Source organism: Poecilia formosa, unplaced genomic scaffold (genome assembly GCF_000485575.1).
Source record: "Poecilia formosa unplaced genomic scaffold, Poecilia_formosa-5.1.2 Scaffold33, whole genome shotgun sequence".
In the NCBI taxonomy this organism is placed as follows: domain Eukaryota; kingdom Metazoa; phylum Chordata; class Actinopteri; order Cyprinodontiformes; family Poeciliidae; genus Poecilia; species Poecilia formosa.
Genome location: NW_006799972.1, coordinates 2886566 through 2910336, shown reverse-complemented (window position 1 = coordinate 2910336; position 23771 = coordinate 2886566). Strand labels below are relative to the sequence as shown.

The window sequence follows — 23771 nt, the reverse complement described above, 5'->3', positions numbered from 1 at the left end:
AGGGCCTCGGATGAAAGACGTCCCCTTGGAGACGCTTTGCACGGTGGAGTGGATGAGAATCAACTAAAGAGCCAGAGTGCTGATGGACAGCTGTTGCTGAAATTACAGGATTTGTTTATTTTTCAGATGAACTGACCCCAGCACTATCTTGAACCAAAGCCATAAAACAGAAACGTAGACGCCAGATAAATAATTGTAATAAACTGAAATATGTTCGAGACATGTTTATTTACATTCCACTTTAAGTGCGTCTACAATTAACTTTCATCTCGCGAGATCTTTGGTTTGAACTTGTTCTTCGCCGGTCTCCAATGAGTGCAGAGCGCAGCTTCTTCCCGGCTCATCCGACGTGCGTCTGTGGGCAGATGGGAGCAGATGTGAGGGGGACTGCGGCTCCTCGCTATTCTGTCTGACGGGGATCTGCGTCGTCAGCATGTGGTCTTTTCGGAACCGAGCGCGGGCTGTTCGGACGTGGAGACAAAACTTTTTCGCAGTTTCAGCTACTTTGCGCTGCAAAGGGGCTTCGGTAAGAAGAAATGTTTGTGTTAAGCAAAATGTATGCATGTATAACAATGTGTAACTTTGCAAAAATATATATATTTTTTTCTATATAGAAAAATGCATTTTCTGTAAGATGCGTGAGTTCCTACAATGAGCCATGAACATGTCTGTCGTGAGAAAAACCTTTGCGTCTCTGCTGACAGCTGCCCTTCAAAGACTCAAACAAACAAACAGTAGCGCTGCTTCTGCATCATTCCTCGGCTGTTTGTATTCTCCTGGGGCCAAGAGGCCCCGTTCTTTTGATTATGTAGTTTATGAGACAGTTTCCTCAGTTCCATGATGTTCTTTCTGCAGTTCTTGGTTCAACATGATGGATGAGAAGGAAGTCTCTTTTTAGCAGTTCAGTGGGAAAAAGTTTTTCCTTTGTGCTTTTTGCACAAATTATGGACATAGGAGTCAATATTTTATGTTACATTTACTAAAACAATATTATTGTCTTTGAGATACTAGCAAGGCCATTGCTACCTCATAAAATGAGGTGAAATGTCCCAGAGTTTAGTGCAACAAGGACTTAACTAATAAGATTTCAATAATCCTAATAATAAGTTTGGAAGAAAACACGTCGCGGATTTTTCCTAGCAACCCCTCGCTTGCCATGAATGATGGGGCTTTTAGTGACCCTTTTCTACTATTACCTTGGTGATGTTCATTTCCTGTCAAATATTTTTAACTGCGTTGCTCATTCAGGGAAGACAAGTGCATCAACACAGTTTGGCACGGCTGCTAGGCTCAAACAGGCCGCTGAAAGGTACGTGAAGCACTCAGCGAGCCATCTCACTCTGTCACACAGTACAATGAATCCAACTGACCAGGCCCAATGACCCAAATATTTTTGGCCAGTGCCAGGCATCTGATTATTTCCTAATTTTCTTTGTTCTTTCAGGTTTTGAAAAATTGTTCCCGAAGAGGAAAGAAGGAACTGGCAGCCGAACATCAGCAGAAAGTAAAAGAAGCGAAAAAGAAAAACAGTCCTAAGAGAGAGGCATTTCTTGAATTCTTGTGGTTTGCTTTTCTGCAATTTATATTTGGCTTTTGTTATTTAGATAAAAGAAATAGAGAGCAAGACTCACTTCGAACCAAAAGACGCGAAGGGAATGATGGCAGGGGTGAAAGAGGAGGAGGAGGAGAAAATGAGAGATCTCAGTGGCGGAAACGATTCAAGGTGAAGATCTTAGCGTCTCCTTTAGATATGTTGTCAAAATGTTCTGCACATTCTTTAAACATATGAGACTCATTTATCTTGTTTTGTAAAGTTGTATGTGACAGTATAACACTTTAATAGAAAAGAAAGATTGGATAAGAAAAGCACAAGAATGTCTTTTTTTTATTTTCAAATGAGAAAATAATAATTAAAAAAGCTGCCAAGGTGACGATGTTTTCTAATTATGCAGTTTATTTGCTATAAAGCAATATTTAAAACGAGACTCAATTGACTGTATTTGTTAAAGAACTTTACTGGCCTATAGCTAATAAATTAACTTTTTTTTATCCAATAAATTGTTAATGAAAGATTGTTCTAATTTACTAAGTAGGGACAGGCTTTGTTGTCTTCTATCACAATGTGAAAAAAATAGGAAGTTTGTGTCCAAAAGTTGAGCATTTTATGGATAAACAAAACAATAAAAGGTTTATAATTTTTTTTAATCGCTTTATTCCATAGATCAGAGACTCAAAGCATTTTATGTTGCGTTCAGAACCACTTGGCCTGTAAGGCTTCACACTGGGTCCAACATGGTTTCAAGAAATGTTCCAAAGTTGTTGAAATTCACATTGTTTTCTTGTAATAGTGACACGTTTTGTTCAGCTAAAGATTGGGATCTGTTTGTGGATGCAAGTAAAAACGGAGTTTAAACATTTAAAATGAAAAGGTGATTTACTGCTCTTATGGATATGGAGGGATTTTTAATATTTAATACTCAAAGTGTTTGGGGTGGGATATGGTGGCGCAGGGGTTAAGCACAACCCACATATAGAGGCCTTAGTCCTCCACGCAGCTGTCGCAGGTTCAATTCCCGGCCTTGGCAACCTTTGCTGCAGGTCTTCCCCCTTCTCTCATTACCCACTTTCCTGTCAATTAACTATCAAAGGCCACTAGAGCCAAACAAATCTAAAAAAAATACTCAAAGTGTAGGTATATAAAAAAAATTGCTACACTGTAAAAGAAAGAAAGTCTCTAATTTATGGTAAAATACCAGCAGCTGTTGTTGCCAGAATTTAGAGACATTTTTTTTTATATTGTATAGGAAATGTAGAAGTCAGAATTAATATATTTATACATATTTCACACAATTATACAGTATAATTATGTTGTTCAGAAATGACAAAACCCTTAGGCTGTAGTAACATGATATTGTTGATGTCATGCTTCAGGCTAGGAAGGTGAAATAATGGTTGAACTTTAAGGTTTTAACCTTTTTCGCCTGCTCTGTGGTGGAAGGTTTTAGCTTTAATTTGGGCTTCATTTGGTTTAATATTTAAAACTTAACGTAACAGTGGCCAGAAGCTGATTCATCTGTTCTCGTTTCAACATTTCCTCTTCCTCCAGAAAGATTTTCCCTTAGATGAAAGGACTGTGCAGAACTTTGCTTTCGCCGCTGCGGGCATGACCGCAGCCTTCTTGTACTTCCACTTCAGGGAAACTGGAGTCCAGATCTCCTGGAAGGATTTCGTTCTGTATCTGAGCAAAGGCTTGGTAGGTTTAGTTGAGTGCCGCTCCTGGAGTCTTTCTCAGCTAATCTCCTTTCATCGATGGTGCAAACAGATCGTTTTCTTCACACAGGTTGGTCATGTAGCGGTGGTCAATAAACAGTATGTCAAAGTGTTTCCCGCCGATGGAGTGAACTCATCAGAAGTGGTTAGTAAGATAATAATTCTGCGCCGTGTCCCGATTCTCTTCAGAAAGGGGCCGCTTCTTACGTCGTTTTTCTGGTTTTGTGTTTCAGGATTATTTGTGGTTTAACATTGGCAGTGTGGCCTCATTTGAACACAAGTTGGAGATGGTTCAGGAAGAAATGGGTCTGGACTCCACACAGAAAGTACCCGTCCTCTACACCAGTGAAAGCGACGGGTGAGAGTCTTTCCTCAAGCTGAAGCAACATGTAAATTAGATTTTCTTCTCCAGCTTCTGTCCTAACGTCATCTTTCTTTTCATTCATCCTCAGGACGATGGTTTTAAGTGTTCTCCCTACGCTCCTCCTGGCTGGCTTCTTGCTATTTGCGACGCGACAGGGGCCCATGGCCGGAGCCCACGGCGGCAGTTTGAAAGGAAATCCATTCAGCATGAAAGCGTCTAAAGCAAAGATAATTAAAGACTTTGGAAATGTTTGCTTTAGGGATGTGGCAGGCTGTGAAGAGGCCAAACTAGAGATCTTGGAGTTTGTGAATTTTCTGAAAAACCCAAATCAGTACTGGGATTTGGGAGCCAAGATCCCAAAGGTAAATCTGTGTGTGTTTGATTGCATCTCAGATTTCTTCTGTCACAATTAGTTTGACGTGCTACTCACATGCGATGTGTCTCGTCTTTCCAGGGTGCGCTGCTATCTGGGTCCCCTGGAACCGGGAAGACGTTGCTGGCGAAGGCCACGGCAGGGGAGGCCGACGTTCCCTTCATCACAGTCAATGGCTCCGAGTTTCAGGAAGTTTTTGCTGGGGTGGGCCCTGCAAGGGTCAGTCCTCCATTCTCACAAACTGCTTAAAAAATTATCTGTCCGTGTTGCAAATCGCTTACAATCTGGTCTTTCGTCAGATAAGAGACCTGTTTGCCACGGCTCGCAAGATGGCGCCCTGCATCGTTTTTATCGATGAGATCGACGCGGTCGGCAGAAAAAGAGGCAGCGGGAGCTTTGGCTGGCAGAGCGAGCAGGAAAACACTCTGAACCAGTTGCTTGTGGAGATGGATGGTGAACGTTTAAGCACATTCATTTTTCCCAGTTCCTTACGCTACATTTTTAAAAACCCCAGGCCTCTGTTTGTATGACTGCAGGATTCAACAGCAGCACCAACATTGTCGTGCTAGCAGGCACCAATCGAGCTGATGTCCTGGATCCGGCTCTGATGAGACCCGGCCGCTTTGATCGTCACATACATTTGGGTGAAGAACAGCACAGACTCTTCTCTGAACTCTTGGGAATCTCATTTCCCTTTCATTTATTCCCTGTCTTGTTGTATAACTTCCTGCTCTTATGTAACAATTTAATTTTAATCGTACTTTATGCAGCATTTTCCTGTTTACTTGATGCTTTTTCGTGCCATGCCGCTTGAGCGTCGTCATCGTTGTTGATGTAATTCGACCACAGTCACAAGAACACCCGGGCATAACGTTGTTAGTTTTTTTTTTTTTTTTCTAATGGAGATGAGATGCCAAGCTTAGTCTTTGAAGTTTATTAAGTTTGCACATATTTTCTCATCTCTGCTCTCCTCTAATGTCATTTAAGCCACGCTGTGTTTGTCTGGCTGCTTTTATGTTTTGGTGGAGACAGTTGATCGTTTTTGTTCCAGCTAAAATTCAATTTGCTCGTTACAAGCTGTGCAGAGTGAGTCAGACATCTGGTCTACTGCTGACCAAAAAATGATGATAATAGTTGGAAACTGATTCTTTTATAAAAGAATGGTAAGATAACTGGAGACCAACCTTTGGGTTGGGTCTAATGTTAACAGTCAACATTTTGAGTAGCTTGTTTATTACTAATTTGAAGTTGCAGTTAGTTATATATCTTAACTTCTGCAGAACTCCACAGGCAGTAGATCATGTTAACCTGCAAGATTAATACCTGTTTCGAGATTTCTTTCACCTGTTTCTATTCAGTGGCCTTCTTTGCAGCATTTTTATTTTCTTTAATAAATTAATGCTTTACAAAGAATGTGTTTTATCAGCTTGCAAAGAAAAAAAAAATCCCTTATGTGACTTAGTGTTGCTTTGTCAAAAAAAAAAAAAAAATCCCCAAAAGTTTGTAGTTGTAACATCACAAATTTTTTAAATTCAAGGAGCAGACATTGTTATTCGCAATACTTTACATATAAAGTTTCCCCTTAAGGTCTTTTTTTATTTTTTAATTTATAGCTTGTAAGTTATTTAGGCAGTTGAATATAATTTCAATGTAAGCTCACCTTTTTACACCTTTGTATCACTACTGTTTGAGTTTATTTCGGACGATAGTTTCCTCCTCCAGCAAATTAACTTGATATTCCAGTAGAAATGTACTGTAAAATTCATGCCGGGCTTGTTTTCTCTTTACTGCAGGCCTGCCTGATATAAAAGGCAGAGCATCCATCTTTAAAGTGCACCTGAGACCTCTGAAGTTGGAGCCTTGTTTAAACCTAGAAGCTTTGTCCAGGAAGTTAGCTGCACAGACTCCGGGTTTCACGGGTAAGAATGGAAAGTGTGGCTCATGCATCTGTTGCTGATGCTAATTTTATAGCTTAAATTGCCAAAAAAAAGATGGACATTTTGCTGCAAAGGCTGGAATAAAACTATTTAGTCCCAGCTTGCAAGCTTTTCTTTCAGGTGTTACACTTCAGTTTCACTAGATGCATTGTGGCCGTTTCTCATAGGGGCTGAAATTGCGAATGTTTGTAATGAAGCTGCGCTGAGAGCTGCCCGTCACGTCAGCCAGTGCATCAGTGCTGAGCACTTTAAGCAGGCTGTGGAGAGGGTCATTGGAGGTAAGTCAACCAAAAACTAACATGAATCGTTTTATTAAGCAACAATGTTCATTTTTTGTTGTTGTCGAAGTTAAACTCTTTTGTAAAAAAAAAAAAATGCATTTGATATCTAAATGAAAGCATCTCTTAATAAAGTATTGATTATTTAATGTCATCACTTTTTCACGACTGGATTATTTGCTTTCATAGTGAATGTTTCTGTGTGGATTCACCCTCCAGATGTTAACAGCGTCACGTTTTCGTACGTCACGTATTCACGTCGTTTTTTTGACGTGAATACATAAATGTAGGCTGTAGCTCTATTTTTAAACAATGTAATGAAATTAGGCATTTCATGCAACAATTTTGGAATATTTTTCGCTGAGTGCTGATTCTTCAAGGCGTCTTCTTCCATCTGAGGTCTGGATAAAAACACTCAGCCGTTACAGCTTCTAGAAAAGACAACCGTGGCATATCACAGGGCTGGTCACGCCGTAGCAGGATGGTTCCTGGAGCATGCAGAACCGCTGCTTAAGGTATTCCCTTGGACCCGGTCTGGATAATCCAATAAGCTCCCGGTAATTACATTTATCTATCTGATTTGGAAGATTTTTGCTTTACGTTGCCGTCAGGTTTCCATTGCTCCTCGAGGGAGAGGTTTGGGTTATGCACAGCATTTGTCTAAGGAGCTGCACCTGCTGAACCAGGATCAGCTGTTCGACAGGATGTGTGTGATGTTAGGAGGTCGCGTGGCCGAGCAGGTTTTTTTTCGACGAGTCAGCACCGGGTCCCGGGACGACCTCAGGAAAGTCACACAGACGGCGTACGAGCAGGTAGACAACTCAACTGACAATCAGGACCGCCGCCGAGATTTAAACTAGGATTTTTAAGTCAAACCTTCACTCTGTAAGTGAACATTTCTGTTTGCTTCTTCAGGTTGTTCAGTTTGGAATGAACAAGGCTGTGGGTCACGTTTCTTTCGACCTCCACCTTCAGCAAAACGCCGTCACAGAGAAGCCCTACAGCGAGTCAGCGGCACAGCTCATAGATCAGGAGGTCCGCTCGCTTGTAGACGTCGCCTTCCAGCGAACGCTCCAGCTTGTTGTCGACAAGAAGGAGATGGTGGAAAAGGTGCGATGCGTTGACCTGCTGTGCGCTACGCAGGCTTTCAAATTTTAAAGAACGCACTTCTTTTGTTTTTTTTTGTTTTTTTTTTTACAGGTGGCGAAGCATCTCCTAGAAAAAGAGATTCTGGACAGAACGGACATGGTGGAGCTTCTGGGACCTCGACCTTTTCAAGAGAACGGCTTGTATGAGGAGCTGTGTGAAGCGCTGGAATTTAAAGAGGAAAAACTCCACAGCCTGAAGGACTAAAGTGTGGAGAGGATGATAAACAGAACGAGTCAACTTTTCACACGCTTCATTAGCAAATTTACCGCACCTTTCAGAAATATTAATATCCCCTGAACTTAACGTTTTGTCACATTACAACCACATCCATCCATCCATGTTTGGTGGGGATTTATGTTGTACGCCAGTACAAAGCAAGGGAGTTCTCTTTTTTCTTTTTTACAAATCTCCTAAAAGGGCTGATGTTTTCACCGAGACTCAGAATTTTCTAGAACCAAATGTACATGAAATATTTGCCATGTTTGAAAAATATCTCAGTTTCTATGGAAGAGTGGATGTGTAATACTCAGATCTTCTGATAGACTGCTAAATTGAATATGATCTGCCTTTGATTAGCTCATGACTCTGCTTTGATCTAAACCATTTGATCTGAATCATTCCATTCAGCCTCCAGCAGGTTTTCTTCCATGGTTACCCTGGATTTAGCCTCATCCATCCCCCATCAACTCTAACCAGCTGCTTCTGCTGAGAATTTCACCTGCACTTTCTCTCATTAGTTTTCAACAATGTCCTCTGCATGAAGCTGCACCCTGAACGTCACTGAGTTTCTTTTCACAGAAAACTCTTGGACAGGTTGCAGTGTAATACTCTTTTTATTTTCAGATACTGGGTTTCTGTGACATGTTTGTAGCTTAACACACTGTTTGATATTCTAACAGCGCTTTAGCCTTCTCCACTACTTTCCCCCGGTTCTGTCTGCTCTATTTCTTGGTCTTCCTGATGCTGTTTTTTTCCATTAATGCTAGTGATCTCTGAAGCCTCCATGAAATAGCTGCAGTTTTATAGATATGAAATAATCTCTTGTTTTCAATGGATTATTTAGCGTTAGCAGTGAACACAAATGCATGTCACGCGTTTTAGAAACTATAAATTGTTTTTTTCCCCCCATTCAATAATTTAAATTCACTACTTTTTGCTGGTACAACATGTAATATTCCAATAAAGATGAATTTGTGGCTGTAGCCTGACAAAATTCAGCGCGTGTGCAGATTCTCTGTGCACCGTAATGCCCATTAACCCAGTTTTCACTCATTGTAAAATTTACTGTATGGACAAATGAAAGAAGTCATTACTGTAACTTGATCATCTCTTTCATGAAATCTAGACAAATTCATATCCTTTACCCCATTTTTTTTTTTTTATCAGGAAATACATTTTGGAAATTAGGATTTTAGATTTGTTTTATTTTGTTTCATGATGTTAAAAAATGTCGTCGATGCTTTCCATAACTTTAAAGTCAGACAGACGTTTTAGACGCAAATACTTCTTTAACCATCTGTGTGAGCAAGACAAGTTCTTTTAATTCATGGAGACAAAATCACTTTTTGACTTTATATTGTTTGTAAATGACATTAGCTCAATGTTAATATTTTCTGTTCCTGTGCAGAACAAATAGGTTTATAACATTTGCTCAAAATTTGCTGAATACGACACTTTTTCTAATGTTTTTTTTTTTATTATTAGAAATGAGAATGTATGACATCCATAATTGTTATTTGCAGAAACTGAGGCCAGCATATATTCTGTCTCAGTAGTTTTAAAACATTATTGTCATAGAAATTGATTTACATTTTTTTTAATTTATCCTGTGGGTAAACCTGTTGCAGACACCAGAATAACTTTAAATTGGCTTCTCTTTGCATTGATACTGATTTTATAAATTTGAATTTACATTTATAAAATCTCCAACAAAAAAGAAAGGTGTTTGCTGGACATGAAAATGACGATACAAAACGTAAAAGGAGCCACAATTTTATTGAATCCTCAACCGTCCTCTGGCATCACATTTGATCCACTGTGCCACAGCATTCACAGTCATTGACACTCCTCCTGCAGGCAGCCTGAACATGTCACAAACCAAGCAATCTGTTATCCACTCACTGACAGTAAAGAAATATCTTGAGTTAATTTTACTATTAAAACAAATGTTGGCACTTTGTTGCGTTTTTTTTATATTTTTGGCATCCACACAAATCATGATCTTTGCTTTAAATTTATTTTCATTTCAAGTTCTGCTCATCTGCATCCTGGCAGCATCGACTGTGGCAGCCACACATTTTTCTAAGGGTTGGAGGTTGGAGAGAGGGGATTTATAGCAAAGAAATAAAAAGAAATGTGAGTATGGAACAAATTATTGCAAGCTTCTGCTAGTCGGTGTATTTACTTGACTTTACTTGTCTACACCACCTACTATCCTGCAGGGGGCGCTGGCTATACAATTTAGAGAAAGAAGTGCAACTTTTTTATTCAGGCTTTTCGCATTCCAACACACATTTATTTTAATAATGAAGATATTATCCCACATCCTTATTAAGGCTACCTTTGCTAACGCCATAGGCAGCAGGAAGCCCTGACGCATTAATAAGAAACACAGTAAGTCTCAATAAGCGCCCGGATTTTTTAAATTTATGTTTCATCTAACCTCTCGAGATCTGCCATCACTGTGGCTTTAACTTTTGCTGCCAATCTCATAATGTTGGCCCACCCTGAGGTGCTGTAAGGACAAAGGTGCTGATACTCTGTTGACCTCATACCCTGTCTATCTAAAAAAAAAAAGAAAAAAAACAACAACAATATTTAAATCATCTGGCAGCTCAGAGTGCAATAAGAACCCTCCGCTATAAAAAAAAGACACGACGACTGCACAGGTTTGCTTGAGTTAGTGTGAGAAGAGAGCGGGAACAGTGAGATTATTGCACGTCGTCATTATCTTTAGAGCAGAGAGAGCCGAGTTTCCAGAGTTGAGCCTGAACGCGCCAGCACTGCGGGGCATCACGTGCGTGCACAGTGGCAGATGGAGGCGTCTCGGTGGCTTGGTTTCACCACTGTGTCTGTCCAACAGGCTCGTTTCGGGTTGAGCTTTATGGATGCTTCGCTCTCTCCAGCTTCATTAAGGGGTCTGCTGTGTCTGAGTCACTGTGATGCTTCCTCTCACGAGGCAGCTCCACTTTACTGCAGCGCGTCCACGAGGGAGAGCGCATGTAGCCGCTCCTGGGCACCACGGGCTGGTGGGAACCTGAGGACCAGAAACACATCACTGGAGCTAAAACAGACCAAACAGACGGAGGGTTTTAGAAATGGACGCACATAAATCAGGCTGTTCAGAAACAGTTTAAGGCAATGAAAATAAGAGTGTCAGTGTTTATAATGTTGCACCCTGCAAAAGTACGCTTGCAGTTATCTCAAGAGCTCATTTATTTCAGTATTTAGCATAAAACAGAATTGGAGCAATATACTATGAAAACTCCTCTAACATAGAAAAAGACCTGAAGGAAATGATCAGTGTTTTGTCGCTTTGCAACCAGGACATTAAATCGCATTTTTTAAAGAATTTTATTGGCCAGCAAAGTAGCACGTCATTGTGAAGTGGAAGGAAAATTATTGTTTTAAATTTAGTCAAACCATTTACCTAATTACCTCATTAAAAAAAACAGAACAAACAAACAAACAAAAACAGAATTCACCGGTGTGTAATTCAATCTGAACACCAGCTGTCCTGTGGAGATCTTAAGTTTGTTAGAGACCTATCAGGATCAGTCCTTCTAAACTACAGGGTTTGATGGACAACATTATTAGTAGAGAAAGCCACGATGTCCATGGTAACTCTGGAGAAATCAGCAGAGACCCATGGCTCAGGTGGAAGAACTATAGATGGTTGTGCATTTCAAAAATCTGGCCTTTATACAAGAGCTTAAACTAGAAAACCCATGTTAAATCAAAAGCCAAAAACGTATTTTTTCTGACTTGCATGCAAAATGTGGTGCAGATGAAAAAAAACAAACAAACAAACAAAAAAAAAAAACACATCACTGTAAACACATTAGCTTCACCAGCTAAATACAGGACAGTTCTGGAAGAAAAGACTTGAGACATGAGAGAGGAGGGTCACCTCCCAACAGGAAAACAAACACAAACAAATAGCCAGAGCTGTAATACGATTATTTATGTGAAAAAATATATTTCCACTGGATTGGCCAAGTCAAAACCTATTACTAAATTAAGTCAATGTGTAACAGCTTTGAAATTACAAATTCCCCAACGTCATTCAATCTTACTGAGAACAAGCTATTTTGCAAACTAGAATGTGCTCTAAATGTGAAAAGTTGGTAAATATAAACCCCCAAACTCACTGCATACATCTAAAAAGCCAGATTTCCATTTGTTTATACAAAAACAAAATGGTGAAAAAATAAATAAAAATAAAAATCCAGGATTCTTTTAATTAGTTTCCTTCCACTTCACAGTTTAAACTTTACTCTGTCTAAGTCTAGGGCACACCATTCCAATTAAACGCGTTAATTTTTGTGTTGGAAATGTGACAGAAATTCATTGAAGAAACCTAACCATCACATAGAATGGACAAATTAATCTTTCAAAACAGAGTAAAGATATTATTAGCATTCTCTCATCAGACATGGGACACACTTTAAGCCGTTGGTGTCGTTGCCACTTCATGCCACTTGGTGGTGCTGTTGAACCTTCGTCAGTAACATAAGATCAGCCTTAAATGAGCGAAGTAGAGCTCCTGTGCCCTGCACACATCAGCCTAATGTTGGCTCCCGTCTCTTCGAGTTCTCCGCGCAGATATCTCCCAGGAGATACATCGCATCCTGACGTATATTAAAGACCGAGAGGCGACAAAAGAAAGAGAGGGGTTGGAATAAGACAAATATTGATCTCAGATGATTGATTGCCTCTCTGCTGGATTTTAATGAGATGTCAACCTCGTGTGAAGCGTCAAGGACTCCGCAGTAACATGTGCTATGAGAGAAACCTCCCTGGTGCATTTACGCCACGAAATAAATGTCTGCAACGTGTGCAAGCTGAATCCTGCCTGTGTAATGCACGCATGGTTGTTTTGTGTGCTCTGTTTGAATCTCTCCTGACAATTGGATTGCAGGAAAACATGAGAAGACAAAATGGAAAAAAAAAATAATTATGAACTACTGTTGTTGTGTTGTTTCTTTTTCATCCCTTGTTCTTTTGCTTTTGCAGGCGCCAACTTTGTCTAAGCTCCCAGACAGTGCTATAAATATAGATTCCTCTGCTTCAGTCAGTGAGTTTCTGATTCACTTAAGTGTTACCTAATCACAAGATGTCTGCAGTTTCCTCTAATTTGTAAGGTATATCTTATAAAACTACATAAAATTTGGTAGTTCTATGACGACAGCTCAAGATGTCTTGTTCATTTGAAGACCTTATAATAAACCCTTCATCCCTATAAACCGTCAAAGTAATTATGTCTTAAAATCCATATCAACGCTTCCCAAATTCTGCAAAAAACAATTTGTTTTCTTGTTTTTCTTGCACAGCTTAACCAGAGTTTGTGAACTAGGGCAAGCAGTTGCTGATAATGATCTGAAAGTAATTAAAGGCCTAGATAAGTGCTAAAGGCAAGCCAGTTTGAGCCGGAACCTGACCTTTTTACATTCAATGGTGCTTTTATAGACAGACTCATGCTTCCCAAAGGAGGAACGGAGCAGGATGGCTGAAGAGAGAAAGCAGCTGTTAAATGTACACTTTGTGGGATCAGACGTAACCTTTCTGTTTGCATTTTAAGCAACTGCGTAAAGACGAGTGTGGCGTCGATGACGGGTCAGGTGATCCAAAATGCAGCAGCAGGAGTTCTAATCAAAACTAAAAGAAGAGCTCGTGTTTTGTTTTTTTTTTCCAATTTTGGCTTCTCTTCATTGGTTCCCGACCAAAATTGTTGTATTGTGAGATCAGATGATTGTTTCATATTTTTCCCAAAGAGGTAGTTCCTAAGTTTTAAAGAGTAAAATGAGAGGCAGATGTTTTGGTCATTATGTTCCTCCTTGTGTTTATTATCTCACAGATGATGCTACCAGCTCAGAGCTCATCTGCTTCCTTTTATTACTCTCCAATAAGAAGCCCTTACCTCTGCGCACTCTCTGCTTCTCTTCAGTAAAATCCTGGACCAACGCTTTTGTGTTTAATTTCTTGTTTTTCTGTGTGTGTCTAAATTTTATGTTGCGTGAAGCTGATTTGAGGCGCAAACGAAGAGCAACCCAACTAAATCCTCATCATTCTTTTGTTCAGATTCTCTAGATTAAAAAGCCTTTAATTGCTCTTTTTTCTGAGCTTTCTTGACCGAACATGCTTTGCTACACGTCCAAACTTACAAAATCTAAATAGGGATTCAGACTGTTGCTTGCCTAAAGGAAGGTGAATATAAAATCAGCCGGCACAAGATTTGAGACCAGGAAGACAAAGTGCAAAAAGGAATTCCTTGCATTCTGGTTGTGCTTAAATGGCTTGAGAAGAAACAGGCTTTGTTTCCAGAAGGGGAAAATCAATTATTTAACAGCCTGCATTTAGCTTGAACTCACTCACCCATCTTCAGCTTCTCTCCCCGCTTTAACCGTTGTCTCAACCCTGATATGTCCTCACTATTTTTCCATTGAGCGATTTTCTCTCGCAGCCCAAGCTTAACGCTCTCTGATCCGAGTTACAGTGGAAACCTCACAATTCACAAAACGTAGAAGCCAATGTAAAACTGATATTTCATTCACTCGTGTATTTCAGCTGTCAGACAGAATTAATCTTGCATATCGCTGCGTCTTGCTTTTAAATCTCCGTAGCTCTGTGAACGCATCGCATGTTTTGTGAATAGCTGCCTGAAAATCTGATCCGGTTTAGTTTCACAAATTATTTCTGTTTTAAGAGATACAAAACCTTTTTCTCACTGTTTGATTTTAAATCACACCAAACATTTCATATTTTAGGCCTGTTAGCATCAGCAAAATTATTTCTGTCGTCTAAATGCCAAAAATAAAGAAAAAAGGTGTTTTTAGACAACTTTTAATACTTTCTTCAAGGTCAGAGGATTATAAAATGTAAGATTACATTTTCACCAAAACCTGTAAAAACTCTGATGATACTAAACTTCAAGTTATTTCACAAATCTTGAGTCAACTGTAGGCAACCCTGAGGATGTAATGCCTCAAACATTACGTACTTCCTTTTATGATAACTTTGGAAAATCAAATTAAATCAGCCATTTTTCAGAAATGGCGTTGTAGACTTCCAAAAGCTTGGATCATCGTTAGATACAATTTCCACTTGACTAAAAGTGTCACATTCAACTGTTAAAAAAAAAAAAAGAAAAAAAAAGTAGAAATGTTTCTCTGGCTTAGAGTCCACACTTTCAGAATCTCAAAATGCCCCTGGCGAAACTTGTTCCTTGTTTTTCATCAGTCACAAATACTAAAAGAAGTGTATGTAAACTTCTGATCTTGCAGTCTTCTGGCATTTGGCAAACAGAAACTCTTTTACTAATCAGAATTTATTAGAACAGAAAACATTTTGTCCAAGTTAAAGTTCAGCAGGAAGAACGAAAAAGGTGGTGCGTATTTCAGCAGTAAATATCTGGTTTCAGCTCAATATACCATCGCTTTGCGTTGCTTTTTTATGTTTGGCATTCAGATAGTTTTTATAATCTTAATAGTGAATCACATGAGTGGAAAACAACATCTGGTTTTGCATTTAAAAAAACACCCTGATGGAATTGCTAATCTAAAAACAAAGCATCTGTTAAAGCCGTGCAGATTTTGATGTGATATTTATTTGTGATTGTTTATCTTGTCTAAAACCCTGTAAAGTCTCACTACACAATTCACCAATTCAATAACAGAGAGGCACAATAACTCCGTAGCAACTCCCTACAATATGTCCAGTCCGAAACGTTTGGTCATCGTCTTGGAACGAACTAAGTTGTTAGTTACGAGTAAGAACTAAAATTCAAAGCAAACGGAGAAGAAAGTAAGTGATGTCAGCTGTTACTTTGATTTCACAAGAAACTCTCCAAATTAATGACGTTGTCCTATAAAAAGTGTAATACCATAAAAATGTGTTAGTGTTTTTGTCCACATCTCGTCTGTTGTTTCCTAGTCAGACTGGCATTTAACTTGTTTAATAAAATCTCAGAACATCTGTCAGTAATGTACTCTACACTGTTTTACAAACTTAAAAAAGCGCTGTGTGTGTCTTTGTGCTGCAAACAGCAGCACAATGAGATTAAAATAATAATAATAATAAAAAAAACATTTTAGTTTTAGTAATAAAAAGGAAGAACAGGGAGAGGGTGGATTTCTTGAAGTTGAAGGTGTTTGCATTGTTCAAGGAGAAAATAACAAAAATGTTATTTTTAGCTCTGAGGTGAATGTGAGACAGGAGCCATGAGACTGATTACATAAATCTGTTTGATTCGCCACTTTGCCAGAGCTGAGCAAACACTGCTTCCACATTTCAGTGCCAAGTCTAAGAGTTCAGTCTGAACTTTTCTGCACGTGTATTTCATGCTTTCGTTTGTGCTTCATGCTTTCCCCGTCTCCCTGACTGCTGGAGTGCCATGAAGACGTACGCCCAGTCCTGTCTCTTTCTTCACCGAAAACGGTGAACCATTTTAGAAAGAGGTTCAGCAGCACCATGCCACCACCACGATCCACTGTGAGGTTGAAGTGCTAGTTTTCAACCCTCCTTATGTTTGAGTTGTCCCCTTGTGACAAAAGGCACTTGCCTCTTTTTTCTTTAATCTTTTTCGTCGCCTCTCTTCCACGAAGGCTACACTAATCGTTGTCCTGTGAAGTGATTTTCCCACCTGAGACATAAATCTCTCCTCCAGAGTTCCCATGGACATCCTGGCTGCGTCTCTGACTAATCCTCCCTTTGCCCAGCCTGTCAGGTTTCAGTGTGTGTCTATTTATTGTTAAGGTTTGTTATGTCTTCTAGTTTTCAGATGATGGACTGAACAATGTTCAATGAGATGTTCAAAAGTTTGAGATGTTCTTTTAAAACCCAGTGAAGAGAGAAAATTATCTCTCTTCAGATTTTTAACTAAAAAAACATGTACCCTTTTCCTGGCACTTCATTAATATAAGCTACTTTGTGTTGGTCTAGCTCATAAAACACCTATAAAAGTTTATGGAAACGTTGCAGTGAATTAATGAGTTTTAAGCCGCTCTGAAACAAATTGTGAAATAAATAAATAAATAAATAAAAGTCTCACCACAAATATGAATGCTCTATCTGTGACGCAGAGGGTCTCATGACCTTTGAGCTCATTATTGCTCAGCAGGGTTTTTTTGGATCCTGTTGCGATAATCATTTGAAACTCTGTAACTCGCTGAAACACACAGACTCATTTGCAAATGGTTGGCTCAGCTCTATTGTGAGTTTGCTCAGACACATTAGTCCATATTTCTCATTCAATGTTAGCGATTCTTTACATTTCTCTTTTTTTTTTTTGTCATCTGTTGAATACTGTGCCAGGCAGAGTTATGTCTGATAGAGCTCTGTTTTTTTATTTTCCTGGATGGAGGAGAACGATTGAACTGTTGTGTTTTTATCTTTTCAGAGCGAGAACTGCTACGTAAGCAATAATTGTAAATCTCTTTCATTTACTCCCTTCCTTTACATTTACTGTGGCACAGGTCTTACCTGCTGGGGACTCTCTGTGGTTTTCCTCGTCAGAATCAGCGAAGACTTCGGCCAGTTCTTGGTCAGACATGTCTGTCAGCTCAGTCAGGTCCAACAGGTCAAAGTGGACCTCCAGAGACGACACGCTGCTCAGAGGTTCTGTGGACAAAAACCAGGATGCTCTCAGTGAGGAGGAAGGGATTAAAATTATGTTAGTTGTGCACATTATTATTAAGGATTTTTTTTCAGTTTTTTTTTTTATATTTCTAGTTTGGTCAGTGATCACTGCTGTTCACTGAATGCATTTGTTTAAGCTTAACGCCTGTGTGTGTGTGTGTGTGTGTGTGTGTGTGTGTGTGTGACACTGTAGACTGGAAGGAGATGAAAATAGCCACTTCTTTACCACCCCACTATATCGTTTTTCTCCCCTACGCTGCACCTGTTCATTTTATTACCAACGCTTGTTCTTCAGCAGGTCAAACGCTCTGCTGCTGCATGCAGCAGGGCCATATTTACATGTAGCATGCATTAAAGTGTGTGACTCAGCACTCCAACCAGGCATCCAGGGGAGCTGAATTGGTAATGCACTGAGGCAAGGGTAAAATTTAATCGGAAGCGCAAGGAATTCGTATACGCAGTACGGCAGGAGTCTAAAAGCATTTGCTATTCTCTCCATCGTTAAAGTGAGAAGCTCAAAAAGTGTGCACACTGCAATACAAAGGCAGATTTTGATACAATGATTAATCACTTTGCAAACTTATACTACCTACACATACATCTTGCGAAATTCCACTAGAAACAAATTTATGGGAGGAAGAGATATAAACATCTAAACAGCTGCAATAACCTGACTGAGTGAGTGCGCCCACCTTCAAAACAGTTTATTTTTGTAAGGTTTTGTTTGGCAGAGCCAATGCACAAACATAGAGCGTTATCTAGTCCAGAGGACTCCCAAAGCACTTCGCACTACACCCAGTAATTCACACATTCACACACACGCCGGTGGGGGTGAGCTCGACTGTAGCCACAGCTGCCCTGGGGCAGACTGACAGATGCAAGGCTGCCATACAATCTGACCACCACAGCAGGCGAGGTGGGTGAAGGGTCTTACTCAAGGACAAAGCGACTGAGACAACTATTCGGCTGTCCAAAGCAGCTGATTTGACCTGGGACCACCTTCAAGGCGTGGCTATTTCTCCTCGACAATGCAGTATCCAAGTTATCAAGCTCCTGCCTCATAAAGCAGCCCTCCCCGCATCTCCCTCACTCAACTCCTTCAGACTAGCCAGCAACAACTAGCAAACACCTGGTGGAACTGCGCAACAACTGAAGGAAACAAAGTTACATAAATATGCTACAGAGTGGCACTATGTTCCTTTAAAATACTTAATACTGCCCCTTTAAAGGAAATGATCAAAGCACAAACATTAAAGGAAACCAAAAACCGAACACCAAAGGATCAGAACAGTTGAACGATCCTTCGTTTCGTTTCTCTGCTTTGCAAAATTAACCTAAAATTAAAAAGTAACCTCAGAGCCGAATACAGCCACCGCCATATTTCACTGTGAATTCAACTTTAAAAGGTGTTAACCAGGCATGGATGTTTTCTTCAGAAGAACAGTCTTCCAATCCAGGTTAGGGAACTAGGAGATTGCTGTCACGTGCACCGACGCTCGCCACAAATTCCCGCAGGACCTTCTGTGTTGCTATCAGTCTCTTGGTAGCCACTGTGATCAGTTTCCATCTTTTATGCTTAGGACTTTTTGAACAATGTCTAGCACCTCCAACGTTTCTGTGGTTCCGAGTTTTCTCCCGTTATTGACGGTTGTTGTTTTGCCCTGGACTCTCTCCAGACTAACACCGTACAATAATATCCTTTTCCCCAGATTATGACATCTCTTCAAACTGTGGCTGTAGTAGAAGAATGCAAATGTGCAAATGTGAGGAATATCTGACTGGAAGGAATATCTATTATATTTAATTAGTTTTCCTAACTAATGACAGGCATTAACTCAAGTACCTGACTGTTGAAACCGACTTTAAAAGTACTTTTGCACTCAGGTTATTGCACCTTTTATTTCGTTACATGTTTTTAAATTAATAGGAATCCACTTTTAAAATGATTTTTTATTGTCTCATGACTTGACATCTCAAGAACATGACATTTTAACAACATATGTTGTTTTTTTTTAAGCCTAAATCTAGATGTGAAAGAGAAGCAGATGAACGTGTGATTTCCTCATAAATTAGTTGACAACAGTTTACGCTGCAAAGTCTAAACAATGGCTCTCGGGTCAGACGTTGAGAGGAGAACAAAAGGAGAATGGCAGGCTGAAAACTGCTATTATCCCGTCTGTATGCCGCTTCCAAGGCTGCTTCATGTTGAAGAGGAAGAGCCAAATCTCCTGCTGCTTTCTTTGTCTGCTGTACCTCATTTCCTCCATCCTACTCCAAACAGACTCAATATTGATTCATAGAGGAGTATCCATCATGCTGAAATAGTAGCAATGAATAATTTGTCAAATATATTAAGAACATTCAACACAGGGTGTGGCGGGAAACGTGGGATTGAAACAAGGAGGCTGTAAAAATGAGAGAATATAGATAACAGACAGATTTTATCATTTCCAATTATGTCTGAGTATTTCAAGGAATACATTTTTCATTTAGTTCACTGAAAGAGGCTTGTTAGCAGTTACCTTTATGAGCATCTTTTTTCGGGGGTAAGTGGAAACTAGAGGCAATGCAACATGAAGAGAATTGTGGGGGAGGAGATGAAAAGAGAAGCGGGAGAGGAAGGATGATGGGGGAAAGTAGGGAGAGTTGAAGCTACAGGAGAGATGATAAATGCAAAACAATAACGGAGGAGGAAAAAAAAAAGACATGAGTATAAGACATAACGTGGTAAAAATGTTCCTTATTATTGCAACATAATTCCCAATCAGCTACACTTCCTTTTCAGACGGGTTTTTTTTTTCTCCTCATGTTTTTTTGCATCCTCCATGCCCTCGCGCTTCTTAAATTATTGATCAGTGTGATTTCACTCCCAGGCAGGCACTGAAACAACTGCCTCATCTCAAAAGATGATCAGAGAGCCTCTGAGACATGAGTGGGGAGGACTACTAAATCCTGCCGAGACACGCCTTAGCTGAAGCCGAAAAAACTGGAAGGATTTTTTTTTGCCTAAAGCACATGTAAATGAATCTCTCTCTGCATGCAAAATGATGGATTTGCCTTCACAATTCAATAAAAAGAGCAGGACAGACAACTAATAGACAGAGGTTGAGTCTTTAAAAAAAATAAGAATGCAGGGTTTAGATTATATATTCTTTTTTCTGCTGGTATATAACAAAAAGATTTCACACAGTACTTTAGTTGAGTGTTTCTGTTATTGATTTATTTCTTGCTGCCATATATGTTGGTGTATCTAAAAAAACATTTATTCTGTCAAAATTTAAGAAATGATGTGCATTTTGTGACACATCAACCTTTGTCATGAATTTCTACTGTTGATTGTTTACATGCTGCTGATTTGTCTGTTACACGTCTTTCATGTACTGAGATGAAGGATGTGCCGCTGCACTTTTGTCATGGTCTCCGTGTGCCACATGTTATTTTACGCACCAAACTATATTTTATGACCACTCTAAATGTCTAGGGTTGAAAGTTTAATGATCTAAATTCCACCGCAACTGGTCAAATAATTTTTAGCTGCATTTGTCAGAAAAAAGGTCCAAACCTTTGTCCTTTCAGCCTCTCCAAGAATTCAATAAATTGAGTTAGTCTTCCTTAGGGCAGACAGAGATTCTGCGTAACCACAGCATGAGGTTGAGTAACATTGTTTTAGGGTCTAGGCAGTTAAAACTTCCTATAGTTTATATAAATTTGTGGTGGTACATACAGGTATGGTTTCGATTTGAAGATATGAAAGTATTTTACAAGCCAAAAAGAAAAAAACTGTAACAGAGTGGAGTTTAGCTCGATATTACTTATACTTAGACGTGGGTCACTTTGATCTCAATGTATATCAATTTTTTTTTAAGTAAAATTGGTTTCAAAACTGAAAGAAATGTACCACAGAGTTCTGACAATTGAAAGCATTCAACTAGCTGAAAGAGCGATACGATACTTTGCCTCGGTTTAACAGAAGACAAATGTGGCTATTACACAGTTTCATGTGTAGAGTTTGGAAATTAAATAAATGCCACCCATCATTCGTAGGAAGGTAAAGCTGTTTAAAAAGTTCAGTTAGGAAGCTACAACTGGTATTTCTGTTTCGCAGTCCACTTAAGCTAATCCCATTTTGTTAACATGATTATATGTGCAATTAGCTGCTAATTGGCTTTTGTCTTAAGGGTCCATGGATAAAAAAAAAACAATAGTTTCCTTTAACTGCAACATTGTATTATTTAATTGTCCCTGTAAATAAAAACAATTTTGTTTCTTCTAGGATTTCAATGTCCTTGTCTTGAAAACTTCGACAGTTTGGGCCCAAAAATAAATAACGCAAAAATCTCAGCAACCATTACATTTGACCTTTTCTTTAAAAACAGGAAATCTTGTCATCTCTTCTGTTTTGTACTGGAGTACTTCCTATATTAATCAGAAAATAACCTCAACACCCCAAGCATCTCAGACACATTAAGCATGAAACATGTTGATAATCTTTTGCTTCATTTAAAGTTTTAATTAGATCTTATTAAGATAATTTAAGATATTATCATTAATATCTTGCACTTAAACCAAAATTCTGGTCGTTTTTTTTTTTCCTGAAGCATCCTCCTCTCACTGATTCCCATCTCAGCATATTATCTGACCTGCCAGGTAGCAAGGCTGGTTAATGTGCCACTTTCAATCCCAGAGACCTGTTTAGTTAGTGAAGCAGATAAAAGTGGCCTTGTTGTCATTTATGTCGCTTCTGCATTCTCAGTTGCTGTGCTTCAGCGGCCGTGAGGTTTGGTGGCACATATACACAAGCATCTGTGCGACACAATGAGTCCTTTCAGATGAAACTGTGTCACAGCAGTCTGGTGGAGCAGAATACTTAAAGGAGACAGAGACGGTTAAGACGGGTTAAAAATTTAGAATTAGTGCACGCTGGATGTGATCTAAATCAACTTTATTATTTTTTTGATCATCATTAACAATGAAAGTGCCTTTCGTTGTTTTATTTTTCCTTGAGAAGTGTGGCAGCTAATCTGTCAGAAAGTTTTACTTTTAAAATGTCAAAGGTTTCCTTTCTGGTGAAGCGATATTCTCAAATGTTTTATAGCCTCATATCTCCTTGTCTTTATCCATTTTTATTTAACACTTACGTCTCTTCTCGCTGATGTGCAGCAGGCTGGCAGTGTGGCCCGACAGGCTGCCCTCTGCCTCCCCTGACGGGAGCTGGAACAGCTCCTTGGATAAATCCCCTGAGCTGGACGGCTTCAGCAGCTTCTGGATGTCTTTGTTGGGCTCTATCGTCACATGTTCCCAGAAACAGAGAAATAGAAAGAAAGAAAGAAAGAAAGATAGAAAGAAAGAAAGAAAGAAAGAAAGAAAGAAAGAAAGAAAGAAAGAAAGAAAGAAAGAAAGAAAGAAAGAAAGAAAGAAAGAAAGAAAGAAAGGGAGCGGAGGAAAAAAGTTATTGATCCAAGGATTTTTGTCATTAAAAATAAAAAAAAACATTTTAGGGAATTAGATTTTTTTTTCTATATGTTTGATCTCCATTTAAAAATCAGGAACAAAAGGTTCTGAATCTCAGAACAGGGTGTCAGCTTGACACAAAAAGGACCGAATGACAGCAGAGGAATAAAAGCAGCTAAGAAAAGTGGGAATGAGATGAATGACTTGACATAAGGTAGGAAGGCAGGGAAGGTAGGGTGGAGGGAAAAAAAGGTAGGAAATTAAAACAGAGGACCAAGACAGAAAGATTGACACATTCAGACATTCATAGAGAACAAAAAAATGCTTCATACTCTGTTTTAGTTTTCCATATTTATCAAGACTTAGAAAACTTTTTAAAATGCTTTTCAAGTTTGTGTATTACTTTGTTAGACATATTCTGCACTGAAAAACATCTGTGTTCGTCAATCGTTTTTGTTAAATTCGCTTATGTGATTGATTTTTCATACTTACAACTTCTAGTCAGGTTTATGAATCAGAATTGCAGGTTTAATCCACGGATCATATTAACTTATATTTGCCGTGTTCACATGCTTGAAAAAAGACGTGAGCATCTTTTTTGTTAGAACCTTTAAATGGTTTTTCCCAATATAAACTTTTGTTTTTAATTTTATTTAAAGAAACCCAGTGATCATGACCCTGCTGATAAGTGTTTGCCTTTCCACTTTGGTTCAAAGTCCTTAAAGTTTCAGGCTTGTTGGTAAGCGATGTCATAAAAAAGCAACATTTCTTCGTGTTGTGTGGTGAAACGGCAGCTCTATCTGACACAGCAGTGCACAGACACACGACGCAGAAAGTACAACAACGAGGTGAAGACACACACTGAGCCACTCAGTGTTGAGCTTTGAAACTGAACACTCAAACTGAGATTTCATTTCTCTGATTCCCTCCTCTGTTCTCGTGATCAAAGATCAGAATAATTGTTGATGAGGAAAATGTTCCTTTCTTTCTATCTATCCCTGCAGCCATTGCTGTCAATGAGCTGATTCCTGTGTTGAAAAAAATGTTAAACTTCCCATTTCACGCCTTAATTAAGCAAAATTTTAAAATCGCAG

General features: G+C 39.2%; 2 protein-coding genes across 2 annotated transcripts in view; one reads left to right on the top strand and one right to left on the bottom strand.

Annotated features, from left to right (window-relative positions):
* Positions 1–93: 93 nt before the first annotated feature.
* On the top strand, positions 94–10167 carry LOC103136567 (AFG3-like protein 1). Its single transcript, XM_007549874.2, has 17 exons — positions 94–526; positions 1249–1309; positions 1445–1504; positions 1605–1723; positions 3107–3253; positions 3341–3415; positions 3504–3628; positions 3723–3996; positions 4089–4226; positions 4307–4460; positions 4544–4651; positions 5801–5926; positions 6112–6222; positions 6622–6737; positions 6834–7034; positions 7138–7332; positions 7423–10167. Exons 1-17 carry the CDS (start codon positions 434–436, stop codon positions 7573–7575), a joined length of 2256 nt encoding a protein of 751 aa, XP_007549936.1. The 5' UTR covers positions 94–433; the 3' UTR covers positions 7576–10167.
* The window catches only part of LOC103136609 (dysbindin domain-containing protein 1-like), a 14373-nt gene continuing 166 nt past the window's right edge, over positions 9565–23771 (bottom strand). The window contains exons 2-4 of the mRNA XM_007549928.2: positions 22365–22588; positions 17071–17208; positions 9565–10627 (exon numbers count right to left, since the gene is read on the bottom strand). Coding sequence (XP_007549990.1) covers positions 10473–10627; positions 17071–17208; positions 22365–22588 — 517 coding nt within the window. The 3' untranslated portion in view covers positions 9565–10472. The remainder of the gene's footprint in view (positions 10628–17070; positions 17209–22364; positions 22589–23771) is intronic.

What these genes read in the sequence shown, in the direction of transcription:
- LOC103136567 (XM_007549874.2), top strand. Translation starts at nt 434, where the DNA reads ATGTGGTCTTTTCGGAACCGAGCGCGGGCTGTTCGGACGTGGAGACAA. An exon ending in CTGGGGTGGGCCCTGCAAGG is followed by an intron (nt 4,227 to 4,306) that starts GTCAGTCCTCCA and finishes GTCTTTCGTCAG; the next exon opens with ATAAGAGACCTGTTTGCCAC. An exon ending in TGTGGAGAGGGTCATTGGAG is followed by an intron (nt 6,223 to 6,621) that starts GTAAGTCAACCA and finishes CTTCCATCTGAG; the next exon opens with GTCTGGATAAAAACACTCAG.